Raw genomic sequence first — 27,132 nt, 5'->3', positions numbered from 1 at the left:
CGGTGCTGCGGAAGCAAAGTGGCCCGGGCCTTACTGAACCCCTCTCGGAGGTCCTGGTACTCTGCGGGGCTGGGGGAGTGTTCTGGGGCAATTTCCAAGCCCCCAGGAAGATGTCCTTGGGCAGGCAGAGCTGACTTCAGGCAATGAGTGTGGCAGAATGGGCTCCAGCCCACGGTGGCACCAGTAGACCAGTCAATCGAAGGATTGTGTCGCTGGAGCCAAGAGAATCCCAATACCACGGGAATCTGCGAAGACTCAATTAGCAGGAATTGGATCGTCTCGCTGTGGTTCCCCGACACTCGTAGGTTGATGGGGGTGGTATGGTGGGTGACCCGGCCTATAGAGAGCCCGTCCAGCGCTCTAACATCCATGGGAATGGAGAGGGGTTGAGTGGGGATGCCCAGCTCGGACACCAGGGTAACGTCCTTAAGACTCATATCGGCCCCCGAGTCGATGAGTATCTGGAGAGACTTGGACTGGTCACCCCACAGCAGGGTGGCATGGAGAGGGGGGCGAGTAAAGGGAGAAATAAAATTATCTTTAAGACTCACCAGAGTACTCATTCCTACAAATGAGCTAGATGTCTTGAAGGGACAGGTAGACACAAAATGGCCGGCAGTACCGCAATACAGACAACTCTGGGTGTCAAGTCTGCGTACGCGTTCGGCTGGAGACAGCCTAACCCTGCCAAGGCTGCATCGGCTCAGGAAAAGGTGAATCGGCAGCCTTTGGAAGCTTTTGGAGGAACTCGGGTAAGCTCGGATCCTCTTGGGGTCTTAGACGCCGGGGACTTCCGGAGTTCATCAGATGCTAGGTGGGGTCCTTGAGTGAGCAATTGGGACCGCAATCAGACCTCTTCTCGTAGCTGACCATCGATCCGGATGGTTAAAGCGATGAGTGAGTCGAGATCCATCATTAGTTCCCTGTCCTTTACTTCCTCCTTTACTTCCTCCGATAATCCGTGCAGGAATGTGTAGAACAGCGCTTCCGGGTTCCAGGCACCCTCCGCTGCTGGTGTGCGGAAATCCACCTCATAGTCTGCCAGACTGAGGGAGTCCTGCCGAAGCATCCGGGCAGCATCTCTCCCGAACACCGGAGCCTCAAACATTTTTCACCTCCGCCACAAATTCCTCCAGACTGAAGGATATGGCTGACTGTTGTTCCCAAACGGCCGTAGCCCAGGCGAGGGTCCTCCCGGACATCAGCGTGATGAGGTACGCTATCTTAGAGCGGTCAGAGGGGAAGGAGGAAGGCTGCAGCTCCATGACGAGGGAATACTGAGCGAGAAACACTTACCGTTACTGTCGTGGTAGGCTGCCTAGTAGACAACCCACGGAATTGCTCCCGCAAAGCGTCCAATGCTAGGTCGTGACGTTCGGCCACGGCCTGGAACCCTTCCATCAGACTGCGAAGCAACTCCTCGTGCCTACAAATGGCAGCTCCTTGGGAGGAGATGGCGTTGCGGAGCTGGTCCAAGTTTGCTGGGTCAGTCATGGCCAGTTCGTACTATCACATTTTAAGGTATGACCCAGGAGCAGACAGTGTTGAAGAAAATGAAAGTTTATTCCTTGAACAGGGGCAGACAAACGACAGGTCAAGGCAGGCAGGGGTCAATAATCCATAGAGGGTGTAAGGTACAGGACAGCAGGTGGGCTCATGGTCAGGCAGAGGTCGGTAATCCAAAGTAGTGGGGCAAAGGTACAGGATGGCAGTAAGGGTCAGGAATGGTCAAAACCGGGAAACTAGAAAACAGGGACTATAGCAAAGACAGGAGCAAGGGGAAAACGCTTGTAGGTGTGAACAAACAAAACAAACTGGAACAGACAGACATAAAACACAGGTATAAGTACCTAGGGGATAATGGGGAAGATGGGCAACACCTGGAGGGGGGTGAAGACAAGCACAAGGACAGGTGAAACAGATCAGTGCGTGACAGCTGGTCTGGTCTTCCACAGATAAGATAAATGCTAAGCTGGAGAATGTTCCTGCTGATGCTGAGGTGATCCTGGCTCAAAGAGAGAAAGACCTCCAGGCCTTCTACCAGCAACGCGAGCATGTAGACACACTCATCAAGATGATGGGCAAGGTCTCAGAGAACATCACAGGTGAGAAACAATGTCTCAGCAATAGAATGTAATAAGATATTGTACAGATGCAAAGTCATCTCAAAAGAAAAAAGTAATCAGAGAGAGAATGGTTGGCTAAGGTATTCTCTCAGCTATGGATGTAGTACAGTATGATTCAACATGTTTATCTCTTTTCACCAGCTCCAGAGATCTCCACTCTGGAAGACCAACACAGAGCTGACCTCCAAGCAGTGAGCCTGAACAGGCTGGTGGTGGTCCAGCCCTGCTGTATGGAGAAGGGGGATGAGCAGCAGACATCCCCAGGGCTGGTTCTGTGGTATAGCGCTAACCAAGGGGTTCTGAAGATGGCCAGGGAGATGCACGAGCTGGGTGACAGTAACCTGCTGCTTCGCTCCTGGGTGGACGGGTCTTTAGAGGTAGCCAATGAAGACCTTACTAGACCTATCCCTGTACCAATGACCCTAACACAGGTCTGCGACATAATCTGGAAACCCCGGTTGAGTGGCTTCTGTCAGCTAGGCCTTAGGATTGCTATGTCGCTTGCCACCTTTGAGGAGATCGACCAGGCACTGAACGCATCAGGGGACCAGGGAGAGGGGTTTCAGATGAGGAGGGAGCTGGGGCTGATGTCTGGGAGGCTGCAGGGGTACCAGGAACTGGAACAAGGCTGGGTGGAGGTCAGGCTGGGCCAGATCCAGGAGTATCGTCAGGTCCATCAGGCAGTAGCCTCGGCCAGTGCAGTCCTGAGGATCGCTGAGAGGATGGATCTTAGAGGAGACTTCAGTGAGATCCGCAGTCTCACCCAATTGGTAATAAAGCAGTCTCTTTATCATAGAGGTTTCATAATGGTGTTGTTAATATGAAATAGTGTTGTTAATGTTTATGATTGCAATTTCTGCCAGAAGGTGTATACTACTTTACCTTCTCTATTCTATAACAGTTCTATACTTTGTAATTAATTGTGTCATGTAACATACAGGAGGATGACTCGTTCAAGAGGATGGTCCTGGGGTCGCTCAGTGATGACCTCATCCGTGCCAAGCAGCAGCTGTCCATGGTCACCCCACAGCACACTGCATGTCTAGAGGTGTTCCTAGACAGCCATACTCTGGTCCGCTGGGTCCAGGACCAACTCCGTAGTAAGACACTGGCCAACACTGTTGTCCAACAACACGGTCCAACACCACGGTCCAACACCACTGTCCAGCACCATGATCCAACACCACTGTCCATTTCAGCCATTATGGTTGGCCATTCAGCAATTATGGTTGAGATTGGCATTCAAAGGGGACTTAATCTAAGTTGAAAGTCTCTTCTTTTACTGTTTATTTTCATTGAACAGATATGAGTGACGTGAAAGTGTTTGTGGACCTGGCCTCCATCTCGGCTGGAGAGAATGACACAGAGATCGACCGAGTGGCCTGTTTCCATGATGCGGTGATGGGCTACAGTCCCTTGCTCTACTCTCTCTCCCCCAGGGCTGGGTTTGAGGAGTTCATGATCTCTGCTAGACAGGTGTGGGACACCCTACAAAGAGACAAGAGACTCCCTGCCAAATTGGTGATTACTTTCTCTCCATTCTTTGAATTTAATATTAAAGGTACTTTGTCCTGTTTTTGGGGAGACCTAAGGTGACTGTTCTGTAATCCTTGGGTGTGTATAGTAACCATACCATGTTCACACTGACATACCGGTATGTGTATTCTAGAGGGACTCTAGTCGTTTGCTGGGCTGGCTGAAGGGACTGAGGGAGACCCATGGGTCTGTGGAGCAGTCCTCTCTCTCCCTGGCCTCAGCGATTAATGCACAGGGGGTGTACCACATGGGCTGGTCTGAGACACACACAGACAGGGTGAGTGGAATGTCTCAAATGAGCACAGATCTGACATCAATCAACAAGGAACCATGAAATACACGTCTTCTTCTTCATGTTTGTAGAGATGTTTGCAGAGCCTCCTGGTGGTCAGAGTGAGGAAGGACCATGAGGTGAAGAGCTATAACCTGGAGGAGCTACTGGAGCTGCAGAATAAGCTGATGCTCATGTCATCCAAAGGAGAGCATGGCAAGGAGCATGTCAACAGGTTCACCCAGGTCAGTTGATTTCAATGATGCCTTTACCATTCAGCCCTACTGTATCACAACAAGAACATAACAATAGCAACATGACAGATTTGTTTTCTGGTCTGAAAAGTTAATGAAATATTTAAACTCCCTGTCGCTAGGTGTTTGAGGGAGTTCAGAGACTGGGCTGCATCCTCCTCCAAATGCAGTCTACTGGCAACATGCTTTTCCGGGAGTGTCGAGCCCAGGTACAGTGTAGCCAGGAGAAGCAGCCATGCATCCAGGTCACGTTCTCCTCCCTGCGGTGTAAAGAGATGGTGTACAATGGGGAGGTGACAGAACAGCTCCAGTCCCTGTGTCGCTCCATGGAGACCTGCCATAAAGAATGGTGTGCTTTCATCAGCGAGAAACGTTCCCAATTCCACACACTGAACCACTACACATCTGAGCAGGTGGTTTACCTGTGCAGGTGGATCTACAGCGTGTGTAAGAGGCAGGCCTGTGTTCCTCAACAGGTGTGGCACCTGCTGTCTCCCATTAAGGCTGGGTGCACGCTGAATGATGTCAGAGAGGCCTTCGCCACGGTAACAGAGGTGTTGTCAGGGACACTGTCTGGCAATCCAGCAGTGTGGGAAGAGGATGATGAAGATGATTCTGGACGTTCTATGGCCTTTAGATCAATTGGACACAACGTTGACAAAAGATGGGGGTACAATGACGAAAATATCGAGAGCTATGTTGAAGAAGTGGGGGATATGATTGAGTTCTCAGATACTGAGGAAGATGAGGAGGTAAAAGAACTCTCATCTATGGCCCAGGGTGATGCAATGGAGGAGGAGGCTGAGGAAGGTCTGGAGGACCTGTGGAGGCGATTTAAAGAGGACATGCCAAAGTACCTCATACAGCATGTAGACATCGCTACTCTGGCTCGCTTCCTCTCCTGCCTCTCAGAAATGAACCAACAGGATGTCAAGAGGAAGCTGCCTCCTGCACTCCAAGAAGGGAAGCCCAACCTCGTCCTCTGCCCAGCCACAGAGGTCCTGAGCACCACTCTGTCCTTCTACATGGAGAGCCCAGAGCAGCCTCTGCCGTCCACTGATGAAGTTCTGGTCTGCAGAGAGGACACCACAGAGGAACAGGTGGAGATCTTCCTCAGTCGAGCCCTGGGCCGGGGCGATGGTGCCGTAGGGAGCCAGCAGAAGATCTACACCCTGGTCAACCCAGGCCTGCTGGGGTACGACGTCAGTGTGGCCGTTGGGGAGCTATTCGAGGACCTGGAGAGAAGTGCTGGCCCCCATTACCGCCTGGTGATGACCAGCTCAGTGATGCACCAGCACAGATACGTGCCCTCTTTCTTCAGCAACCACAAAGTACAGGCAGGAGTGGGCATCACGGCAGAGAATGCCAGAAGATATCTCCGTCACCACTTTACTGTTCCGTTCCAACACAGCTCTGTCTCACTCATCTATCCAGACAAACTGTCCGTTTGGGTTGTCTCGTCCACTCGCCCTGCAGTTGGTAAGGAAAATTATTGTAATATCTGTTACAAGAATGTACTTGTTTTATAAAAATGTTTACCTTATACTATATAGTGTTCTGTTATTTTTTGCAATAGGAAAATCCCTTTATGTGGACCGACTGTTTGAGAAGTTCCCGCAGACTTCAACCAAGGCCCAGCATGTTAGGATCAGACTGATAGAGCCACGGGTTGATCTAGACTCATTCATACAGACCCTGTCAGAGAGACTGGCACTGTTGAGAGAGCAGGACCTTGTGATGCTTCACATTGACACTGCTGCGGTAGGTCTACAGGTAGAGGTCTCTTTTCTATGTAATGATCGTGTATAAGGATGCATCAAACTGTCACTATTTGTGCACATAAAATCATGGTAATACTTTGCAGAGAATCAATGAAGCCGATTCTGTTGAATTTCAGGTTAATGCCGGTCTAGAAGAGTTCCTGTTCCACTTACTGGTTCTGGGATGCTTGAGTGACAACAAGGGAATGCTTTGGAGAAGAAATGTAGCTCATCTGATAGCAGTTGAGGTTCTGAGACCATACCCAACCCTTCAGAACCAACCACACACTAAGGAGGTAGGACTCACGACTACTGCTATTAATACTACCCAGACTTCTTTTGGAATATGATTTCCGTGGGTCTCATCTGTTTCTATCCTTCACATATGTAATGAGATCTTGTTTTTTCCATAGATGAGAGTTGGACTTCTTGACATTCTACCTACCATCCAATGCAGACCACCGAAGGAGGTGAAGAAGTTGTTGTTGACGAACCGGAGAACCTTGGACCCACTGATGGATGAGCAGGAGTTTGCCAGTGGAGGGATTCAGAGGCCTTATCAGTTCCTGAAACGATTCAACAGAAATGAGAACCTGGATCCATTTTATCACCGGGAAGGATCCAGAGAGGGGAATCCTATTGACTGTCTACATCACCTTCTGGCAAACTGTGGATTGAAAGATCCGTCATGGGCTGAGCTCAAAAACTTCACCTGGTTCCTAAATTTGCAGTTGAAAGACTGTGAGAAGTCAGTTTTCTGTGACCCAGACTTCCTTGGTGAACACCTGCGGGGTTTCAAGGGCTTCATCGTGAAATTCATGATCCGGATGGCACGGGATTTTGCTTCACCGTCTATGGACACTTCTGACCAGAGTCCCTCTCTGCTCCTTGATGACAACCAAGGAGATGACCTTCTGGCCCATTTGACCATTCGTAAGCGTTGGGAACGGGAGTCTCATCCATACATTTTCTTCAATGCGGACCACTTCTCGATGTCATTCCTGGGCTTTCATGTGATGAGAAGTCCTGGCGGAAACACTCTCAATGCAGTTGATCCTCAGAGCCATGCAGTGTTGATGGGAGATGTGATGACTCATGAACTTCTACAGGGCCTTCAGCGACAAGGGATCTCGCTCACTGAAGACTTTGACGGTTTGCCCAGAGCAGAAAAGATCAAGAGGATTTCACGTGTTGTTGGTGCCAAGAAAGGGATGATGAAGGGGACATTTGATCCAGACCCGACCTATGAGCTCACTGCTGATAACGTGATGAAGATGCTAGCCATTCACATGAGGTTCCGTTGTGGAATCCCCGTCATCATCATGGGAGAGACTGGCTGTGGGAAGACCCGATTGGTCCGTTTCCTCTGTGATCTCCAGAGGGAAGACAGAGAGGTAGAAAATATGAAGCTGGTAAAAGTGCATGGAGGAACTACAGCTGAGATGATCTACAGAAAGGTGAGGGAGGCAGAGAGACAGGCAGATATCAACCTGAAAACACACAAACTGGACACGGTTTTGTTTTTCGATGAAGCCAACACCACGGAATCCATCTTTGCTATAAAAGAAGTTCTGTGTGACAGAACTGTGCAAGGACAGCCCCTGAAGGCGAACACTGGCCTGAAGATAATCGCTGCCTGCAACCCTTATCGGAGGCACTCTCCTGAAATGGTGGAACGCTTGGAACATGCTGGGTTGGGATACAGAGTGAAGGCAGGAGAAACAGAAGACTGTCTTGGCAAAGTCCCTTTGAGGCAGCTAGTGTACCGGGTCCATCCACTGCCTCCTAGCATGGCTCCTTTGGTCTGGGACTTTGGCCAGTTGAGCAATTCCACTGAGCTCTCCTACATCAGACAGATTGTCCAGAAGCAAGCCAAGGATCATGATTTGCCTGTGGTGTGTGGCAATGTAATATCAGGTGTGTTGGCAGCCTCTCAAAATTACATGCGTAATCGAAAGAACGAGTGCAGTTTTGTGAGTCTGAGAGACGTGGAGAGGTCCATAAAGGTGCTAGTATGGTTTTACCACCATAGCAACGACCTGTTCCCTGATTCCAATGATTCCAGCATTCAGAGGACTTTGAAGTGCCTGGCACTTGCAGTGGGAGTGTGCTACTACCCATCTCTGGTTTCAAAGAAGCAGTACTTATCAGCTATCAGTCAACACTTCCCAGAACCGCTGAACACCCCAGAATCACTGCAGCAGGTGATTTCGTCATGTCAAGACTTCTTCCTCGAGAACATAGAGACAAGGGAGACAGTGGCCAAGAACATAGCGCTCAAAGAGAACGTGTTCCTCATGGTGGTCTGCATTGAGCTCAGGATTCCACTCTTTCTGGTTGGCAAACCAGGGAGCTCTAAGTCCCTGGCCAAGACTGTGGTTGCGGACGCCATGCAGGGCCAAGCGTCCCACTGTAGCCTCTTCCAGAAGCTCAAGCAGGTGCACATGGTCTCCTTCCAGTGCAGTCCTCACTCCAGCCCTGAGGGCATCATCGGAACTTTCAGGAACTGTGCCCGATTCCAGAAAGACAAAAACATGGATGAGTATGTGTCAGTGGTGGTGCTGGATGAGATTGGGTTAGCAGAAGACTCCCCACAGATGCCCTTGAAGACCCTTCATCCCCTCTTGGAGGATGGCTGCATTGACAATGACAGGCCAGACCCGTACATGAAGGTTGGGTTTGTTGGGATCTCAAACTGGGCTCTGGACCCGGCAAAGATGAACAGGGGGATCTTTGTGTCTCGGTGGGATCCGAGTGAGGATGAGCTGGTGGAAACAGCCAAAGGGATCTGCTCATCCTCCAACCCAATTCTTCTGAAAATCAAACACCTCTTTCCGCTGTTAGCGAAGGCCTTTTTGAATATTTGTAAAGAGACAGCGAAGAACCAGTTCTTTGGTCTCAGAGACTATTACAGTCTGGTGAAAATGCTTTTTGCCACAGTCAAATGTTCAGAAAAAGAACCAAACGACAGAGAGTTGGCAGAAGCCATCTTGCGTAACTTCAGTGGACAACCTGAAGACTTTGATCCTGTCATTTTCTTCCAAGATGTCTCCCAGAACCTCAGAGAAGTTCCCAGACCAAGCACTCTGCAAATGGTTGAACAAAATCTTGCCCGAGACAACAACCAAGAAAGCCGGTACCTCCTTCTTCTAACCACCAACAATGCAGCCCTCCATATCCTTCAGCAGCAAGTCTTTGCCAAGGCAGACTATGCATCCCCTGAGATTGTGTTTGGCTCAGGCTTTCCCAAGGATCAGGAATATGCCCAGATATGCCGAAATGTGAACCGGGTGAAGACCTGCATGGAAACAGGCCGTACTGTCATCCTTCTGAACCTACAGAACCTCTATGAGAGCCTGTACGATGCCTTGAACCAGTACTATGTCTACCTGAGTGGGCAGCAGTATGTGGATCTGGGGCTGGGGTCCCACAGGGTAAAGTGTCGTGTCCACAGGGACTTCAGGCTGGTGGTGATAGAGGACCAGATGAAGGTCTACACACAATTCCCAGTGCCACTCATCAACAGGCTGGAAAAACACAGGGTGGACAGAAGCACAGACCTGACTCCCTGGCAGCACAGGGTTCTGGCCAAACTCAAAGAGTGGGTGCAAGACTTCTCTGGCACTGTGGTGTCAGAAGATTTCCAGCTGTCTGATGTTTTTGTTGGTTTCCATGGGGATGCCTGTGCCAGTGCTCTCTTGCAGGCCCTTGAGAGTAGGGAGCATCAGAGGGATCAGGCTGTGGATCAGCAACACAAGGATGAAGGAGATGAGCCTCTGGGGGACGTGGAAGCAAATGAGACAGGTGAGCACAGACAGAAAGAAGGGGCTGATCCTTGTGTTATGGATATGGATGCTGATGATGAAGAGAAGAAGAACATTTCAATGGATGAGGCTGAGGATGATGTTCTCATGGAGGTGGTAGATGATCAAGATGGAGAACCGGCATGCACACCTACCAATAGCAAAGTAGATGATGATTACATGGCAATGGATGCGGACAAAGATTATGTGGAGACAGAAAACAGTCAGTCTAATGGGACAGATGAGGAAGAGAAGGTCTTTGAATCAGCCAAGAGTTTCCTGTTGAATTGTGCCACACCTGACTCAGTGCTAAGACTGAAGTATACAGACCTCGGAAATCAGGAGAAAGAAAGACTTCAGAAGATGTACTTTCATCATCAGCATAATCACTCACTAAGGGACTTCATGAAGAGCCACTTGTCGTCAGAGAACTCCAGCAAGTTTATTGAAGTAAGTAGAGTTACATAAAATTAGTTGTGAACTTATGAACCCAAATAATACCAGTACAGTTTATAGTACCAGTTTACTTCACCAACACTGTTTATTCTTCCATTTTGTAAGGTCACCACATTCTCCAGTTTGCTCACCAAATCTGACGTGCGAGGGTTGGCTCACGCTCTGGGCCTGCACACCCAAACTTTCCTCCTGCTGTCTCTTCACCAATTTGACACAGAGGTCTCCTTCTGCAGCAAGATACGGTACAACACCACTATATCTTAACACCACAAGTTATACACTTAGGTTTTTCTCTCTAGCTGTTTTCATCACTCTCACATTCTCTCTCCTTTACTGCTTTAGCGCCTTCCTACAAGATGCTGGTCCGTCCATCCGTATTCTGGTCGTTCAGATGGACATAGAGGACTCTCACTGTAGCGACGAGCTGATAGCATCAGCAAAGTACTTTTTTTTTGTATCTGATTTTGTTTGAGATGTTCTCAATTAGTAATCTTTTAACACTATGACCAATACTATGTTAAACGTTGGCCCCTTGTGGAAATTAGGTAAATTGCAACAACACAGCCTGCCTTCAACACATTGGATGCTTGCCCTTTGCTGGCCCCAGTCAACTTGACAACAAGAGACGGTCCAATAAGAAGGCTGCACCATTAGAATGCAATTTTGTGTGGGCCAAATCATTTTTGGGGCATTTTTTTTTTTTTTTACACTATCATTCCACTATTAATGTAGACATATTATGGACATTCTCTGAAATTACAATGCAAAAATATTTGTTATATTATACTGTTGGTCCTTTAAACAAAACAAAATTGGCAAATTATAATATTTGTTTAAAACTTAAGCTATGTGGTTAAAAATAGTGGGTCAATCCAGTGCTGAAGAGATAGAGTTGTTGCAATCCCTCAGTGAAACTAACCTTATCACACTGTGTGTGTCCAGATACTGCACTCTGAACTACCTGATAACGCTGGAGTCAGATCAGTCCTGTTATGTGGTCTTCATCACCAAGCTGTCCCGCATTCAGAGTGGAGGATCTCAGTACATTGGCTTCCAAGGAGGTGAGTTACAGTTTCCAGTCTGGCAAGGCTAATGTACAGTGATGTGCTGTTGACTATTGCATATATCCATTAATTAATATTTGTGTGTTTATGGTTTGTTTTGTTTCCAGGTGTCTGGCTTTCAGTGCACATTGATGACCTCAGGGACACAGAAGACAAGAGCTTGAACTTGTCGGTTTTCTGCGGAATACCAATCAGCAAGCTTGTCCCACCTGCACAGTCAGATATAGAGACCTGTGAGTCTGTTAATGCCCAAGCAGAGACGGCACACCTGCACAGTTTATCCCTGGTGAGGTCCTGCATTCAGAAAGCAGTGGGTTTGCTCAGAGACCCCAATGACATAACTTCCAGGAGCATGCAGCGCATGAACATACTGCTGGGGCTTCTTGGAGAGAACCATGGAGAGATGGGAGGTAAATAGACAGTCCTTGACATTATTTTACTGCTCTTGAACTTCATTGCTCTTTATTGCTGTTTTTGATGTGATTCTCACATACAACCATCATGTTACTAAAGTATACAAACACAGTGGAAAACTACTGTCTGAGTGTACTGCATATACTGTACTACAGTGAAGTGAAAGGTTAGGGACAGATCAAAATTTACTGGGGGGGGGGGGGCGCACAGTCGATTCCACGCAGGGCTACGGGCCAGAAGGTAAGGTTGAGGGTTCGCCGACCACAACTGACGAGCTAACTCTCCCTGCCTGTTTCATTACACTACAATCAGAGCCGGCTGCAGACCTTGATCAGCTAGGGGGAAATCCGATTTCCAACATTTTGATGTCATATTTATAATTATATTAAATAGATGCAACAAATTTTCCACCAACAGTTTTCTGTGCCAATGCACCACACAACCAATAAACAAAGCATACCAACTTCGGGCGCTTCAATATCATGGTTTGCGTTTTCAACACCACAATAAATAGACTGTCAACCTTGACAAACAGAAAATGCATCTCAATCAACTTGTTGGTGTTTTGTAACAGATGTCTCTTTCCATTCATCAATTGGCCGCTGCACATTTTGGATTGATTGATTTTATTTGCGAGTTAAAACAAGACATATATACACAAAGATGAGAAGTGACCGGGATTGCACAATACATTTGGGGACTTATTTCCATTGTGGTCCCTATTATTTACATGAATACATATACAATTACATAAATACAGACACATTAGAGATAGAGACAAAAAAATGCTTAACCTACAGAGTATGAGGGGAGGAGTTTTAGTACAATTCTTATAAGCTTGTTTGGTTGGTAGGTTATTCTTTAGATGTTTGGGGCTGCTGGTGATCCATGATGTGCAGGCATAATCAAAGTGACACTGGACTAGCACACTTGCCAGAGTCTTTATGTGTAGCGTATGCAAAACTTTACTTCCTATTTTTTGGGAGGGTACTTTCCTAAAACAATTATTGTCCACCTATATATAAAGTACCATTCAAAAGTTTGGACACACCTAGTCATTCAAGGGTTTTTCTTTATTTTTACTATTTCTACATTGTAGAATAGTGAAAACAAACTATTAAATAACACAAATCAAAATATACACTGCTCAAAAAAATAAAGGGAACACTTAAACAACACAATGGAACTCCAAGTCAATCACACTTCTGTGAAATCAAACTGTCCACTTAGGAAGCAACACTGATTGACAATACATTTCACATGCTGTTGTGCAAATGGAATAGACAACAGGTGGAAATTATAGGCAATTAGCAAGACACCCCCAATAAAGGAGTGGTTCTGCAGGTGGGGACCACAGACCACTTCTCAGTTCCTATGCTTCCCGGCTGATGTTTTGGTCACTTTTGAATGCTGGCGGTGCTTTCACTCTAGTGGTAGCATGAGACGGAGTCTACAACCCACACAAGTGGCTCAGGTAGTGCAGCTCATCCAGGATGGCACATCAATGCGAGCTGTGGCAAGAAGGTTTGCTGTGTCTGTCAGCGTAGTGTCCAGAGCATGGAGGCGCTACCAGGAGACAGGCCAGTACATCAGGAGACGTGGAGGAGGCCGTAGGAGGGCAACAACCCAGCAGCAGGACCGCTACCTCCGCCTTTGTGCAAGGAGGAGCAGGAGGAGCACTGCCAGAGCCCTGCAAAATGACCTCCAGCAGGCCACAAATGTGCATGTGTCTGCTCAAATGGTCAGAAACAGACTCCATGAGGGTGGTTTTAGGGCCCGACGTCCACAGGTGGGGGTTGTGCTTACAGCCCAACACCGTGCAGGACGTTTGGCATTTGCCAGAGAACACCAAGATTGGCAAATTCGCCACTGGCGCCCTGTGCTCTTCACAGATGAAAGCAGGTTCACACTGAGCATGTGACAGACGTGACAGTCTGGAGTCTGGAGACGCCGTGGAGAACGTTCTGCTGCCTGCAACATCCTCCAGCATGACCGGTTTGGCGGTGGGTCAGTCATGGTGTGGGGTGGCATTTCTTTGGGGGGCCGCACAGCCCTCCATGTGCTCGCCAGAGGTAGCCTGACTGCCATTAGGTACCGAGATGAGATCCTCAGACCCCTTGTGAGACCATATGCTGGTGCGGTTGGCCCTGGGTTCCTCCTAATGCAAGACCTCATGTGGCTGGAGTGTGTCAGCAGTTCCTGCAAGAGGAAGGCATTGATGCTATGGACTGGCCCGCCCGTTCCCCAGACCTGAATCCAATTGAGCACATCTGGGACATCATGTCTCGCTCCATCCACCAACGCCACGTTGCATCACAGACTGTCCAGGAGTTGGCGGATGCTTTAGTCCAGGTCTGGGAGGAGATCCCTCAGGAGACCATCCGCCACCTCATCAGGAGCATGCCCAAGCATTGTAGGGAGGTCATACAGGCACATGGAGGCCACACACACTACTGAGCCTCATTTTGACTTGTTTTAAGGACATTACATCAAAGTTGAATCAGCCTGTAGTGTGGTTTTCCACTTTAATTTTGAGTGTGACTCCAAATCCAGACCTCCATGGGTTGATTAATTGGATTTCCATTGATTATTTTTGTGTGATTTTGTTGTCAGCACATTCAACTTTGTAAAGAAAAAAGGATTTAATAAGATTATTTCATTCATTCAGATCTAGGATGTGTTATTTTAGTGTTCCCTTTATTTTTTTGAGCAGTATATTTTATATTTGAGATTCTTCAAAGTAGCCATCCTTTGTTTTGATGTCTTCACTATTATTCTACAATGTAGAAAATAGTAAAAAATAAAGAAAAACTTCTGACTGGTATAACGGATCGGATCATTTTTCAGATCAGAAAAAAAGGGAGACAAGTATAACTTTGCTTTCCATTTATTACTTAAAGAACACTTAAAGCAAGGAACTTTTCAAGGTTGAAATAAAATCTTAAAATAAAATATTCAATACTCAATTGTTAAATTAAAGTGCAATATGAGGCATGATACCTTCTTCCTTTGAACAATAGTGAATGAAAAAATAGCCTGTGTCCACATCATTAAAAAAAAGTAAAAAAAGAAAGAAAACAAAGCAGACCTGAGCTTATAAATTCAAATAATTTTTCAAAAGAGATGAGGATGTCTACATTGTCTGGGGCCTCTTTGCAGTCACTATGTCCCCTGCCGTGGAGAACACCCTCTCGCTAGGAACGGAAGTGCCAGGCACAGCCAGGTTGCGTCTTGCCATCATGGCAATGTGAGGGTATTTGCTTTTCCACCATGCCAGTGGATCACCATCCACTGGAATGCCGTTTGCTGCCTTGTAGGATGCCACCTCCTCTTTGATACTGTTGGCAAACGTCTTGCCTGTGTCCTTGCTCGCAAAGGTCTCCCCGAAAAGCTCCTTCATGGCCAAATTATTTTGTGGAGGAGATGCCTCAGTCTGCTGCTCTGTGGCTTGACCCTGCAGAAAAAAATGACTTGATCTATTAAACTAACTAATTTTATATTTTCATATTTCATAGAACTAAACTCAATAACAAAAAAAACAACCTCACTGTCAACTGCGTTTATTTTCAGCAAACTTAACATGTGTAAATATTTGTATGAACATAACAAGATTCAACAACAGACAAACTGAACAAGTTCCACAGACATGTGACTAACAGAAATGTAATAATGTGTCCCTGAACAAAGGGGGGGGGGGGGGGGGGGTCAAAATCAAAAGTCAGTATCTGGCGTGACCACCAGCTGCATTAAGTACTGCAGTGCATCTCCTCCTCGTGGACTGCACCAGATTTTCCAGTTCTTGCTGTGAGATGTTATCCCATTCTTCCACCAAGGCACCTGCAAGTTCCCGGACATTTCTGGGGGGAATGGCCCTAGCCGTCACCCTCCAATGCAACAGGTCCCAGACGTGCTCAATGGGATTGAGATCCTGGCTGTTTGCTGGCCATGGCAGAACACTGACATTCCTGTCTTGTAGGAAATCACGCACAGAACGAGCAGTATGGCTTGTGGCATTGTCATGCTGGAGGGTCATGTCAGGATGAGCCTGCAGGAAGGGTACCACATGAGGGAGGATGTCTTCCCTGTAACGCACAACGTTGAGATTGCCTGCAATGACAACAACCTCAGTGACACACTGCCCCAGATCATGACAGACCATCCACCTCCAAATCGATCCCGCTCCAGAGTACAGGCCTCGGTGTAACGCTCATTCCTTCGACGATAAACGCGAATCCGACCATCACCCCTGGTGAGACAAAACCGCTACTCGTCAGTGAAGATCACTTTTTGCCAGTCCTGTCTGGTCCAGCGACGTGGGTTTGTGCCCATAGGCGACGTTGTTGCCGGAGATGTCTGGTGAGGACCTGCCTTTCAACAGGCCTACAAGCCCTCAGTCCAGCCTCTCTCAGCCTATTGTGGACAGTCTGAGCACTGATGGAGGGATTGTGCGTTCCTGGTGTAACTCGGGCAGTTGTTGTTGCCATCCTGTACCTGTCCCGCAGGCGTGATGTTCGAATGTACCGATCCTGTGCACGTGTTGTTACACGTGGTCTGCCACTACGAGGACAATCAGCTGTCCGTCCTGTCTCCCTGTAGCGCTGTCTTAGGCGTCTCACAGTACAGACATTGCAATTTATTGCCCTGGCCACATCTGCAGTCCTCATGCCTCCTTGCAGCATGCCTAAGGCACGTTCAAGCAGATGATCAGGGACCCTGAGCATCTTTCTTTTTGTGTTTTTCAGAGTCAGTAGAAAGGCCTCTTTAGTGTCCTAAGTTTTCATGTGACCTTAATTGCCTACCGTCTGTAAGCTGTTAGTGTCTTAACGACCGTTCCACAGGTGCATGTTCATTAATTGTTTATGGTTCATTGAACAAGCATGGGAAACAGTGTTTAAACCTTTTACAATGAAGATCTGTGAAGTTATTTGGATTTTTACGAATTATCTTTGATAGACAAACATCCCTTTTTCAGGATCCTCTTTTTTTGCTGAGTTTATAATTGTGGCAATAACATTTAATAAAAGCCATTATTATTGCAAATCAAAAATACAGTTCCATAAGGCTCCCAGGCTATACAGAAAATACCACCCACCAAACACAAGTGAAAGAAACAACTAAATATGGCCTCCAATTAGAGACATTGACAACCAGCTGGCTCTAATTGGAGGCCATTGCGAAAAACCCAACATAGAAATAGAAAACTAGATAAACATAGAAATAGATAACATAGAACCTAAACCCCAAAACAAACACACCCTGACCAAACTACCATGACAAATAACCCCTTTTACTGGTCAGGACGTGACACATAGACTAAGATTAGACTGCAGTATATTTATTATTTAAGTCATTCACTCATTTTTTTCTACTTCTTCAGTGGCCACAATGTCAGTGGTGAGATCACAGTATGTCCTCCGGCGTAGGGCAGGGTCTAGGTGAGACAGGGACTTGAACCTTGGATCCAGTACAGTAGATCTATGAAGGTAGTCCTTTACATTAGTGATGGCGCGGTCTTCCTTACTTGGGGCCATGGATTGTAGAATCCTTGTTTTCAGAGGTAGGATCATGGACACAGACAGTTTCAGTGCTCAATAGGGTTGTAACTGTTTTGAGGGGTTTGAGCACCTGGAGGACCTCCTCTGCCACTTTCAAGTCATCATCAGACAAGGTGACAATGTCTTTATTTTTCAGGGTCTTGTCTGTCAGTGCAGAGTATACAGCTGCCTGCTGCTCAAGATGGATCTCCACTTATGACATGTTGGAGCGCTAACTTGTTGTGACATCATGTATGAGCTTGTGGGTCGGTAGCTGTAGCATTTCTTGCTTGGTCTTAAGCACGTGAGCGGCTGTTGTGCGTCGGTGGAAAAAGGCAACCACCTTCCTGATCCTCCCAAGGAGGCGGTCCATCTGGTTCACTGAGATTCCCCTTTGGGATACTAAATTGATCACATGTGCAAAGCAAGCTATCTGTGGCCCCAGTCCAGCTTCTATCACTTCTACTTGGCATTATCTGTGGTGATTGGGATATTGCTATTGGGCCTCTCTAGCTTCCACTCTGCTACTGCTCCTAGCAGTACCTGCGCCAGATTTGTGCCTTTGTGAATCTTATAGAGGGGGTGTGTCTGTAGCACCGGACTTTGCATCTCCCACTCCTCTGTGGTGGTGACCAGTCACAGTCACGTAACTTTCCATTGTCTTGGCGGTCCACCCGTCTGTGGTGAGGGCATCAGAGTATGGCCTCATCGATAAACATCCCAATAGATTTGGTGATGGCTCCCGTCTCTGACACACCAGGGTGATGGCGCTTTAAACATGTATTTCCATGATCATACGGCTTTCTTGTGGCACAATGCCTTCACACTGTAATGGTGTTGTCCACCACCCTTCTTCCATCATCGTATTTGACAGGGAAGCCAAAATGCTCCCATACATGAGTCTACCCATGGCTGTCTACGCTACCCATGGCTGTCACTAATCTTTTTTCTTCTTTGCAATGCGAGCATCCAGGATTGATTCGTTGGGATTCAACATGCCCTGTTCACGTGAACAGTACACACACAACTGCTTTAAAAAAATAAAAAATAAAAATAAACCTTCAGGCTTCAGAGTAAAACACAGCACGCATCGGTCTTGTCTTTATCTTTTCATTGCAACTCTGCTTTGAGATTTAAGGAATTATTACTTTAAAAAAGTAACAGTGGCAGTAAAACTTTCACACTATGATGGTTAAACTTTGCAATTTTTTCACGGTTCACATGCGTGCCCAACCGTGCGGGGTTATCCGTACACCACTACTACAGTGGGGCAAAAAAGTATTTAGTCAGCCACCAATTGTGCAAGTTCTCCCACTTAAAAAAATGAGAGAGGCCTGTAATTTTCATCATAGGTACACTTCAACTATGACAGACAAAATGAGAAAAAAAATCCAGAAAATCACATTGTAGGATTTTTTATGAATTTATTTGCAAATTATGGTGGAAAATAAGTATTTGGTCACCTACAAACAAGCAAGTTTTCTGGCTCTCACAGACCTGTAACTTATTCTTTAAGAGGCTCCTCTGTCCTCCACTCGTTACCTGTATTAATGGCACCTATTTGAACTTGTTATCAGTATAAAAGACACCTGTCCACAACCTCAAACAGTCACACTCCAAACTCCACTATGGCCAAGACCAAAGAGCTGTCAAAGGACACCAGAAACAAAATTGTAGACCTGCACCAGGCTGGGAAGACTGAATCTGCAATAGGTAAGCAGCTTGGTTTGAAGAAATCAACTGTGGGAGCAATTATTAGGAAATGGAAGACATACAAGACCACTGATAATCTCCCTCGATCTGGGGCTCCACGCAAGATCTCACCCCGTGGGGTCAAAATGATCACAAGAACAGTGAGCAAAAATCCCAGAACCACACGGGGGGATCTAGTGAATGACCTGCAGAGAGCTGGGACCAAAGTAACAAAGCCTACCATCAGTAACACACTACGCCGCCAGGGACTCAAATCCTGCAGTGCCAGACGTGTCCCCCTGCTTAAGCCAGTACATGTCCAGGCCCATCTGAAGTTTGCTAGAGAGCATTTGGATGATCCAGTAGAGGAGTGGGAGAATGTCATGGTCAGATGAAACCAAAATATAACTTTTTGGTAAAAACTCTAACTCGTCGTGTTTGGAGGACAAAGAATGCTGAGTTGCATCCAAAGAACACCATACCTACTGTGAAGCATAGGGGTGGAAACATCATGCTTTGGGGCTGTTTTTCTGCAAAGGGACCAGGACGACTGATCCGTGTAAAGGAAAGAATGAATGGGGCCATGTATCGTGAGATTTTGAGTGAAAACCTCCTTCCATCAGCAAGGGCATTGAAGATGAAACGTGGCTGGGTCTTTCAGCACGACAATGATCCCAAACACACCGCCCGGGCAACGAAGGAGTGACTTCGTAAGAAGCATTTCAAGGTCCTGGAGTGGCCTAGCCAGTCTCCAGATCTCAACCCCATAGAAAATCTTTGGAGGGAGTTGAAAGTCCGTGTTGCCCAGCGACAGCCCCAAAACGTATTTTCCACCATAATTTGCAAATAAATTCATTAAAAAAATCCCACAATGTGACTTTCTGGATTTTGTTTCTCATTTTGTCTGTCATAGTTGAAGTGTACCTATGATGAAAATTACAGGCCTCTCTCATCTTTTTAAGTGGGAGAACTTGCACAATTGGTGGCTGACTAAATACTGTTTTGCCCCACTGTATATACAGTTGAATTCGGAAGTTTACATACACCTTAGCCAAATACATTTAAACTCAGTTTTTCGCAATTCCTGACATTTAATCCTAGTAAAGATTCTATAGATTATTTAACTTGGGTCAAATAAGCCTTTAAATTGTTTTGGGTAGCCTTCCACAAGCTTCCCACAATAATGTTGGGTGAATTTTGTCCCATTCCTCCTGACAGAGCTGGTGTAACTGAGTCAGGTTTGTAGGCCTCCTTGCTCGCACAATTTTTTTTAGTTCTGCCCACAAATTGTCAATAGGTTTGAGGTCAGGGCTTTGTGATGGCCACTCCAATACCTTGACTTTGTTGTCCTTAAGCCATTTTGCCACAACTTTGGATGCTTGGGGTCATTGTCCATTTGGAAGACCCATTTGCGACCAAGCTTTAACTTTAAGGTTATGTCGATATAGGACTTGTTTTACTGTGGATATAGATACTTTTGTACCTGTTTCCTCCAGCATCTTCACAAGGTCCTTTGTTGTTGTTCTGGGATTGATTTGCACTTTTTGCACCAAAGTACGTTCATCTCTAGGAGACAGAATGAGTCTCCTTCCTGAGCGGTATGACGGCTGCGTGGTCCCATGGTGTTTATACTTGCGTACTATTGTTTGTACAGATCAACGTGGTACTTTCAGGCGTTTGGAAATTGCTCGCAAGGATGAACCAGACTTGCGGAGGTCTACAATTTTTTTGTAGGTCTTGGCTGATTTCTTTTGATTTTCCCATGATGTCAAGCAAAGAGGCACTGAGTTTGAAGGTAGGCCTTGAAATACATCCACAGGTACACCTCCAATTGACTCAAATGATGTCAATTAGCCTATCCGAAGCTTCTAAAGCCATGACATCAATTTCTGGAATTTTCCAAGCTGTTTAAAGGCACAGTCGACTTAGTGTTTGTAAACTTCTGACCCACTGGAATTGTGATACAGTGAATTATAAGTGAAATAATATGTCTGTAAACAATTGTTGGAAACATTTCTTGTGTCATGCACAAAGTATGTGTCCTAACCGACTTGCCAAAACTATAGTTTGTTGACAAGAAATTTGTGGAGTGGTTGAAAAACGAGTTTTAATGACTCCAATCTAAGTGTATCTAAACTACCAACTTCAACTGTATACAAATAAATAATGGAAGAGAATTTTAGGCCTAACCCCAGAGAGATAGAGATATGCCGGTGGCAGGCTACTGCGTCTGCAATACAGATATAGACATTCAGGAGGGTAATTCGAAAATTTTCGATCAGTATATTTTGTATAAAGATAAGCGTTATATTGTTACAGTCTTCCTCACCTCAAGTCGGAGTCAGTTGGAGTGCCGGGGTGCACTGCCTTCCTATCATAGGCCTGCAGTAACTAAAGCTTAATAATAGCCACACCATACCTTCACAAATGTTTATAAACTTTATTAGGGTAATATCAAAAGTAAGTCAAGCCATTGTTTATAAGGAAAATATGAGCTGAAGAGTGAAAGTAAACCAGGGGGAAAAAAATGCACGACTCTCCCCAAAGCCCCCCCCCAAAAGTTTGACAACCCTTCTCTACTTGGAACCCCCCCCCCCCCCCCCCCCCCAGTAAATTTCGATCTGTCCCTTAGGTAATACTGTTTTTCATGTGCCCTACAGCTCTTTTCCAGAACGTGTTGCTGGGTAGACTGGCAGGGACCCTGGTACAGAGGGAGGAGCTGGTTCACAATCCAGGGGAGTGGGTGAACAGAGAAGCCAAGAAACGCCAGGCTCTACTGGAGGGGGGCACTCTAAGGTAGTAGAACACCTGGTACAACACTTTAGAAGTAGAACAATTTAAAGTAGAACTCTATGGTAGTCAAACACCAACACCATCTTATTAGACCGACCATGAACTATAACAATTGTCTTGGATAGAAGATAGGTATCTTCCTATATCAACTCTAGTATTTCTTCCTGGGTCTGATGTGCGCTGTTCATATATAGTTGATATAAGAAGATGCTTTCCTCAGTATTTCTTCCTGGGTCTGATATGTTCTCTCTGTGTATTCCTTCACTGTAAGACACACCCTATGGCGCTGTCTGCAGTCCACCTTGACTCCAGTCCTGGCCTATATGGTGGAGGTTCTGGACAGGGATGCAAACCTGGACCTGCTGATCTCTGCTGGCCTCAGTCAGGCCCTCATACAGCTTTGGTTGGACATTCTGGCAGACAGACAGATTCTGGACCTTACACCACCACTAAACTCCAGGTATCCAGTTCAGTAAATTGGTATTGTCCCCGAAGGGCAATTGTTTTGTACTTGCTGAGATATAAATGTCACTATGAGTAGTTCCAATAACCTTTTTGATCTCAATTTAAGAAATCAACTAAATAAAATACCTGACTGATATATAGTTGTGTAATTCTATTTCCATTTTCCTCTAGTGGGTCAGACAAGGAGGTCTTGGTGCAACATCACTTACTGTTGGGTGGTGAGGAACACCCCTGTGCTGCCCCCTTCAGTTGGCTCATGAGAATGCACTTCCAAAGCCTGTGGGAGGAATCAGAGTTTATACCAGGTGAGTGACAAACTTTGTTACCTGGTTTATCTATGTCTCCAATCATGTGTCTGTATTGGGACTATCTAGAACGAAAGAAATTATATTATGCTATGAGTGTATTGTCTAACTAACTGAATCTCACTCTCAGTCACAGAGGATGACAGCACCCAGAGGATTGTCCAGTTTGTGAGCACGGCAACCAGTAGCAAGCTGGGTAGCCTCATAGGGAAACTCTCAGACCAGGAGCATCTGGACTTTGACAAACGATACCTGCGTGACTTTCTGCTACTTTCCTTCAAGATCAAATCTGAAGATGAGCTGAGGGTACGACTGTGTGAATCTTGAGATACCATTTCACATCACATTTTAAAACAGTCTAGTAAAAAGATATTGGGAATACTAACAACTGTCAATTAATGAACGATAAATGATCTATGAATTCTCATTAATAAGTGTTGCCATTATATTTTCTCAAGTTGGTTACCCCTGTTCCCGTACACAGGTGTTCACCAGAGCGGCGCTGGGCTGTGTGTCTGAACTCCAGCGTTCCATGACCATGAACCCTGATCTGTCCCCTGCCTGGGTGATGGCTGCAGCTAGACACTATGCTCCCAGACTGGAAACTCTGTCCCATATCCTGCTGCTGCAGCCCCAGCTGGCCACAGACATTCTACAGCAGGCCTCACACACAAAGCCCACAGACATGGTGAGATCACATCAATTACACCATAAATAAGGTCCAGATTTAAGTTTAACTAGGGATGGAAGTTTTTCCTGGTCACATATGGCCACAAGGAACAACACTCAAAATAATTATGTTACGACCTGGAGTAAAAAAGAAAGCATGATGCCAATCTTTTTTTGTGGCAGCAAGAGGACATTTTGGCTCTTGGAATTTGTGTGGAGAGGACCAAGCTGCAGACTGTGACGTCCCTGACAGAGTGTGAGTCCCTCTTACGCAGAGTGGAGCTCCTACAGCCATGTCTGGATAGAGCATTCGGTGAGAAGTACAGCTCCCTCTGCAACCCTGGCTGTCTCCAGCACCTGGACTCTATCAGGTACATTCATTGATTGATATAGTTAGTTATTCCTTGATTAATTGATTGTCTGACTGACTGACTCATTAGTTGATCAGTAGATTGATTCATACCAAATAAAGTCAAAATACAGACATTTTTTATATTAGTCACCTTCTTCAACTTCTTCTGTCCTTCAGGTCTATTTGGCGTGGGATGCTTGTAGTAGCAGCATTCATCCAGCAGGTGTTGTTTGAGGGGAAACAGATAGACCCCAGTCTGGAGGATCTGGCTCTGAAACACTGTAGCCTTCTCCAAAGCGTAAGTGAGAACTTGGGTTTAGACAGTATTAGCAATAATGATCCACCCACCGTTGCAGTGGTGTAGTGGAGGGTATACGCAGGTATTTGCTATATACCCACATTTAGGGCATTGTGTATACTCCCTTAATCCCCAGGATGCGTATCAAAGTAGTGTGGTGGAGGTATATACCGTATCAATTAATAAGGCTGATGGAACAGATCAGAATGTTTAGCTTAAAATGTTGATAAATTATTATTTCTTGAAATTCTAAGCCAGCAATGTGCACACATTAGTAGGCCTACACACAAATGTTCCAAAATGCAATTTGGGGAAAACACACCGCACATGCAAGCAATTTCATGGAACGAGATGGAAATATCGGTTAGAAATGTAGAAAGAGGAGAGATCGAAAGATGCAACAACTATTATGGTCTGCTAATATGAATAAAATGATTCCTTTGCCTGATAGACAATGATAGAAAGTTGAACAGGAGAGCGCATAAGTCTTTATAAAATAATGTCTCCACGTTTCTATGGTGGTATTTTGGCTACCGGCTACTTTGAAGAAAGGTAGGACATGCCTCATAATATGAAGTAAAACAGAGGTTTCAAACAATGAAGGAACAGGAAAAATATAGTGATGCTAATGATAGGCCTAACTGTCTTCTGGTAGATGGAAAGGCTTTCTCAAAAACCTTCTCAATTAAATGTTAGAGCTACAAAGTAGTCTGACAGAAATATATCATGATTATTTGCATCAATCCAGTGGCCATTTGTTTTGCAAACTCCATCTCATGTGCACTACAGAAACACCACTAACCAAACAAGAATATTAGGTGCCAACTGCAGTTGAATTAAAGGGTAACCAGACTCAAAAATCTAAATTTTGTGGATTTTTCCCAAGCCTCAAAAGTGGTCTCCTGATGTGGTGTGAGCATTTGTACCCTACATCTCAATTTCCACCTAAAATGACATACCCAAATCTAACTGCCTGTAGCTCAGGACCTGAAGCAAGGATATGCATATTCATGATACTATTTCAATGGAAACACTTTAAAGTTTGTGGAAATGTGAAATGAATGTAGGAGAATATAACACATTAGATCAGGTAAAAGATAAAACATGCATTTTCTATTTTTGTTGCATCATCTTTGAAATGCAAAAGATTGGGGGTGTAATTTAGGTGTTGTCCAGTCATGTGCAAAGTTTCAGACTGATACATTCAAGAATGAGATATCTACATAATATTTTGTATCAAGTCTCCCAGCTGTCCCTCACGAGTTTGCCCAAATATACCCAAGTCGCCGAATTGGTCAATTGATACATTTCCAAGTACATAACTACAGAGAACATACAAAAATGCTATGGTAATAAAAAAAGTACAATTTACACACCCCCAGGAATGTCATACATGATGGATCATTAGCTTCCCTACATAAAAAGGTACTAACCTTCACTCTATATGGTCAGGCGGGGGGGGGGGGGGGGGGGGAGACAGACAGCAGAGGGGTCAGACTGGAGGAACCAATTCCGACATTTGAATGAGTGGGGGATAGAGGACTTGAATGTGGTGTCTGAAGTTGGCTCCCACAGGTCATCCACTATTGAGGATTTTAAAAAAAAAAAACCAAAAAAACAGTTACAACTCAAGTTTACGAATACTTATTTTATTTAACCTTTATCTTAGCAGGGGTGAGCACTGCATCAAATACACAACACATATCTATAAACATACAATACCAGTCAAACATTTTGACACACCTACTCATTCCAGGGTTTCTTTATTTTTACTATTTTCTAAATTGTAGAATAATAGTGAAGACATCAAAACTATGAATGAAAACATATGAAGTCATGTAGTAACCAAAAAAGTGTTTAACAAATCAAAAAATATTTTATATTTGAGATTCTTCAAAGTAGCCACCCTTTGCCTTGATGACAGCTTTGCAAAAACGTATTTTACTTACTGATATAAAAGTAACGTTACCTTTTCCTTCCAATCTTACTTGCGCGCAGGACTCCTCGTGTCACTCTCCCGGTCAATTTCTGCAATAATCTCCTCCAAATGTGTATACTTGAAGTTTGATTTAGCGTTTACACTCTTAGTAGCCATGTTGTACTTTTTCAGTGTTGAGTAAACTTTGTAGAAGAAAGCGAGGGCTGCGTAACGTAAACTGCGCTGCATCCTGTGGATTTTCAATGGACAATGAATCGCATTGCGCGCAGCCATAGGACAATGGGCGTTAGTCCTACAAAGGGCATCACATACTCATGTAAAGCCCAGCTCATTGGCTATCTAGCTAGCTATGTTTCAAAATGATAGATGGTCATTGGACCAAGAGACTGACAATCAAGTGAACACCGTCCGTCTCATTGCTGCGCAATGATGGCTGTCCTCCATGGACTAATTGACCTGTTGTGTAGCCAATACGTAATGTAGAATGATGAAACAGGTTTGGTTGCCTTCTAAAGCGTCTGAGGATTGCACAGAAACCAAACTTGACCGGGTGAAACAAGGTTTAGCCAGTTAGATTTCATAGATTGTTTTGTTGCAAGTTGAAAGAGTCAGAATTCATGTAAAACGCTGTATACAACATGGATCGTGTTAGTATATAAAAATGTATTTTATCAAACAAAACTACGCTACATTGTATCTCTGGCACCCTCAGGATAACAAATCAGAGCAAGATTACTGAATATAAGTACATTATATATCGTCAGAGGTGAATGTATCAAACCAGTTGCCTTGATAAAAGTGTTTTGTAGTTGTGTACTATCATCAAACAATAGCATGGTATTTTTTTCCGCTGTAATAGCTACTGTAAATTGGACACTGCAGTTAGATGAACAATCATTTAAGCTTTCTGACCATATAAGACATGCTTTTGTTTTCAATGCCATTCTAGTCAAATATCGCATATTGTGCATCGGGACACTAATCCAGTAGAGGTTAAAGCATCCAATTTATTTATTTTAATAAAATGTAACTTTGAGAGCGAAACAATTTTTTTGGAAGATTTCTGACTTTGACATTGACATTCTCATGTATCTATGTCAATAGTAGACCTACTATTAGCCTACTGCACACTACAGCTTGGGTTGGCCTGTCTTTGAAAGACCAATATGGGGTTCCTAATTTTAGGTCTTTCAGAATGTATGTCACTGTTTGTCAAATTATTTTTCACACATTTTTCACGCCTTTTCTTCGCCAGGTGGGCCATTCAGGAAATGTTTGGCAAAATTAGAGTATACCCACTTCTCAAGGCACCACTACACCACTGCCCTTGATTGATTACTTTATTTATTACACATAATTTGTCATGTTTAAAGAGAACTATGCAAGGCCTATTCAACATGT

At 45.2% G+C, this 27,132-nt stretch overlaps 1 protein-coding gene and 1 long non-coding RNA gene across 7 annotated transcripts in view; one reads left to right on the top strand and one right to left on the bottom strand.

The window, feature by feature from the left end:
- Positions 1-27,132, top strand: part of rnf213b (ring finger protein 213b) — an 83,463-nt gene that overhangs the window by 9,923 nt on the left and 46,408 nt on the right. For 5 of the 6 annotated variants that reach the window (XM_082977495.1, XM_082977490.1, XM_082977491.1 and 2 more), the window contains exons 17-37: positions 1,956-2,105; positions 2,268-2,896; positions 3,067-3,226; positions 3,430-3,647; positions 3,796-3,939; positions 4,026-4,178; positions 4,310-5,666; positions 5,764-5,960; positions 6,085-6,243; positions 6,361-10,200; positions 10,312-10,448; positions 10,549-10,647; positions 11,149-11,267; positions 11,378-11,680; positions 21,571-21,706; positions 21,975-22,163; positions 22,340-22,473; positions 22,604-22,779; positions 22,958-23,161; positions 23,326-23,513; positions 23,672-23,792. In XM_082977495.1, the coding sequence (XP_082833621.1) occupies positions 1,956-2,105; positions 2,268-2,896; positions 3,067-3,226; positions 3,430-3,647; positions 3,796-3,939; positions 4,026-4,178; positions 4,310-5,666; positions 5,764-5,960; positions 6,085-6,243; positions 6,361-10,200; positions 10,312-10,448; positions 10,549-10,647; positions 11,149-11,267; positions 11,378-11,680; positions 21,571-21,706; positions 21,975-22,163; positions 22,340-22,473; positions 22,604-22,779; positions 22,958-23,161; positions 23,326-23,513; positions 23,672-23,792 (8,813 nt within the window). The remainder of the gene's footprint in view (positions 1-1,955; positions 2,106-2,267; positions 2,897-3,066; positions 3,227-3,429; positions 3,648-3,795; positions 3,940-4,025; positions 4,179-4,309; positions 5,667-5,763; positions 5,961-6,084; positions 6,244-6,360; positions 10,201-10,311; positions 10,449-10,548; positions 10,648-11,148; positions 11,268-11,377; positions 11,681-21,570; positions 21,707-21,974; positions 22,164-22,339; positions 22,474-22,603; positions 22,780-22,957; positions 23,162-23,325; positions 23,514-23,671; positions 23,793-27,132) is intronic. The other variant, XM_082977492.1, reaches the window with a different exon arrangement.
- LOC106611947 (uncharacterized) lies at positions 14,837-25,973 on the bottom strand. The gene is made up of 4 exons (XR_001330184.3): positions 25,762-25,973; positions 23,646-25,375; positions 22,378-22,445; positions 14,837-15,138 (listed from the first exon to the last, which is right to left on the bottom strand). It is a non-coding gene; the product is annotated as an uncharacterized LOC106611947 (long non-coding RNA).

The sequence above is a fragment of the Salmo salar genome, chromosome 01 (assembly GCF_965601325.2).
Source record: "Salmo salar chromosome 01, fSalSal1, whole genome shotgun sequence".
Taxonomy (NCBI): Eukaryota; Metazoa; Chordata; class Actinopteri; order Salmoniformes; family Salmonidae; genus Salmo; species Salmo salar.
The sequence above is the reverse complement of the archived record's forward strand: the minus strand, read 5'-3'. Positions and strand labels throughout refer to the sequence as shown.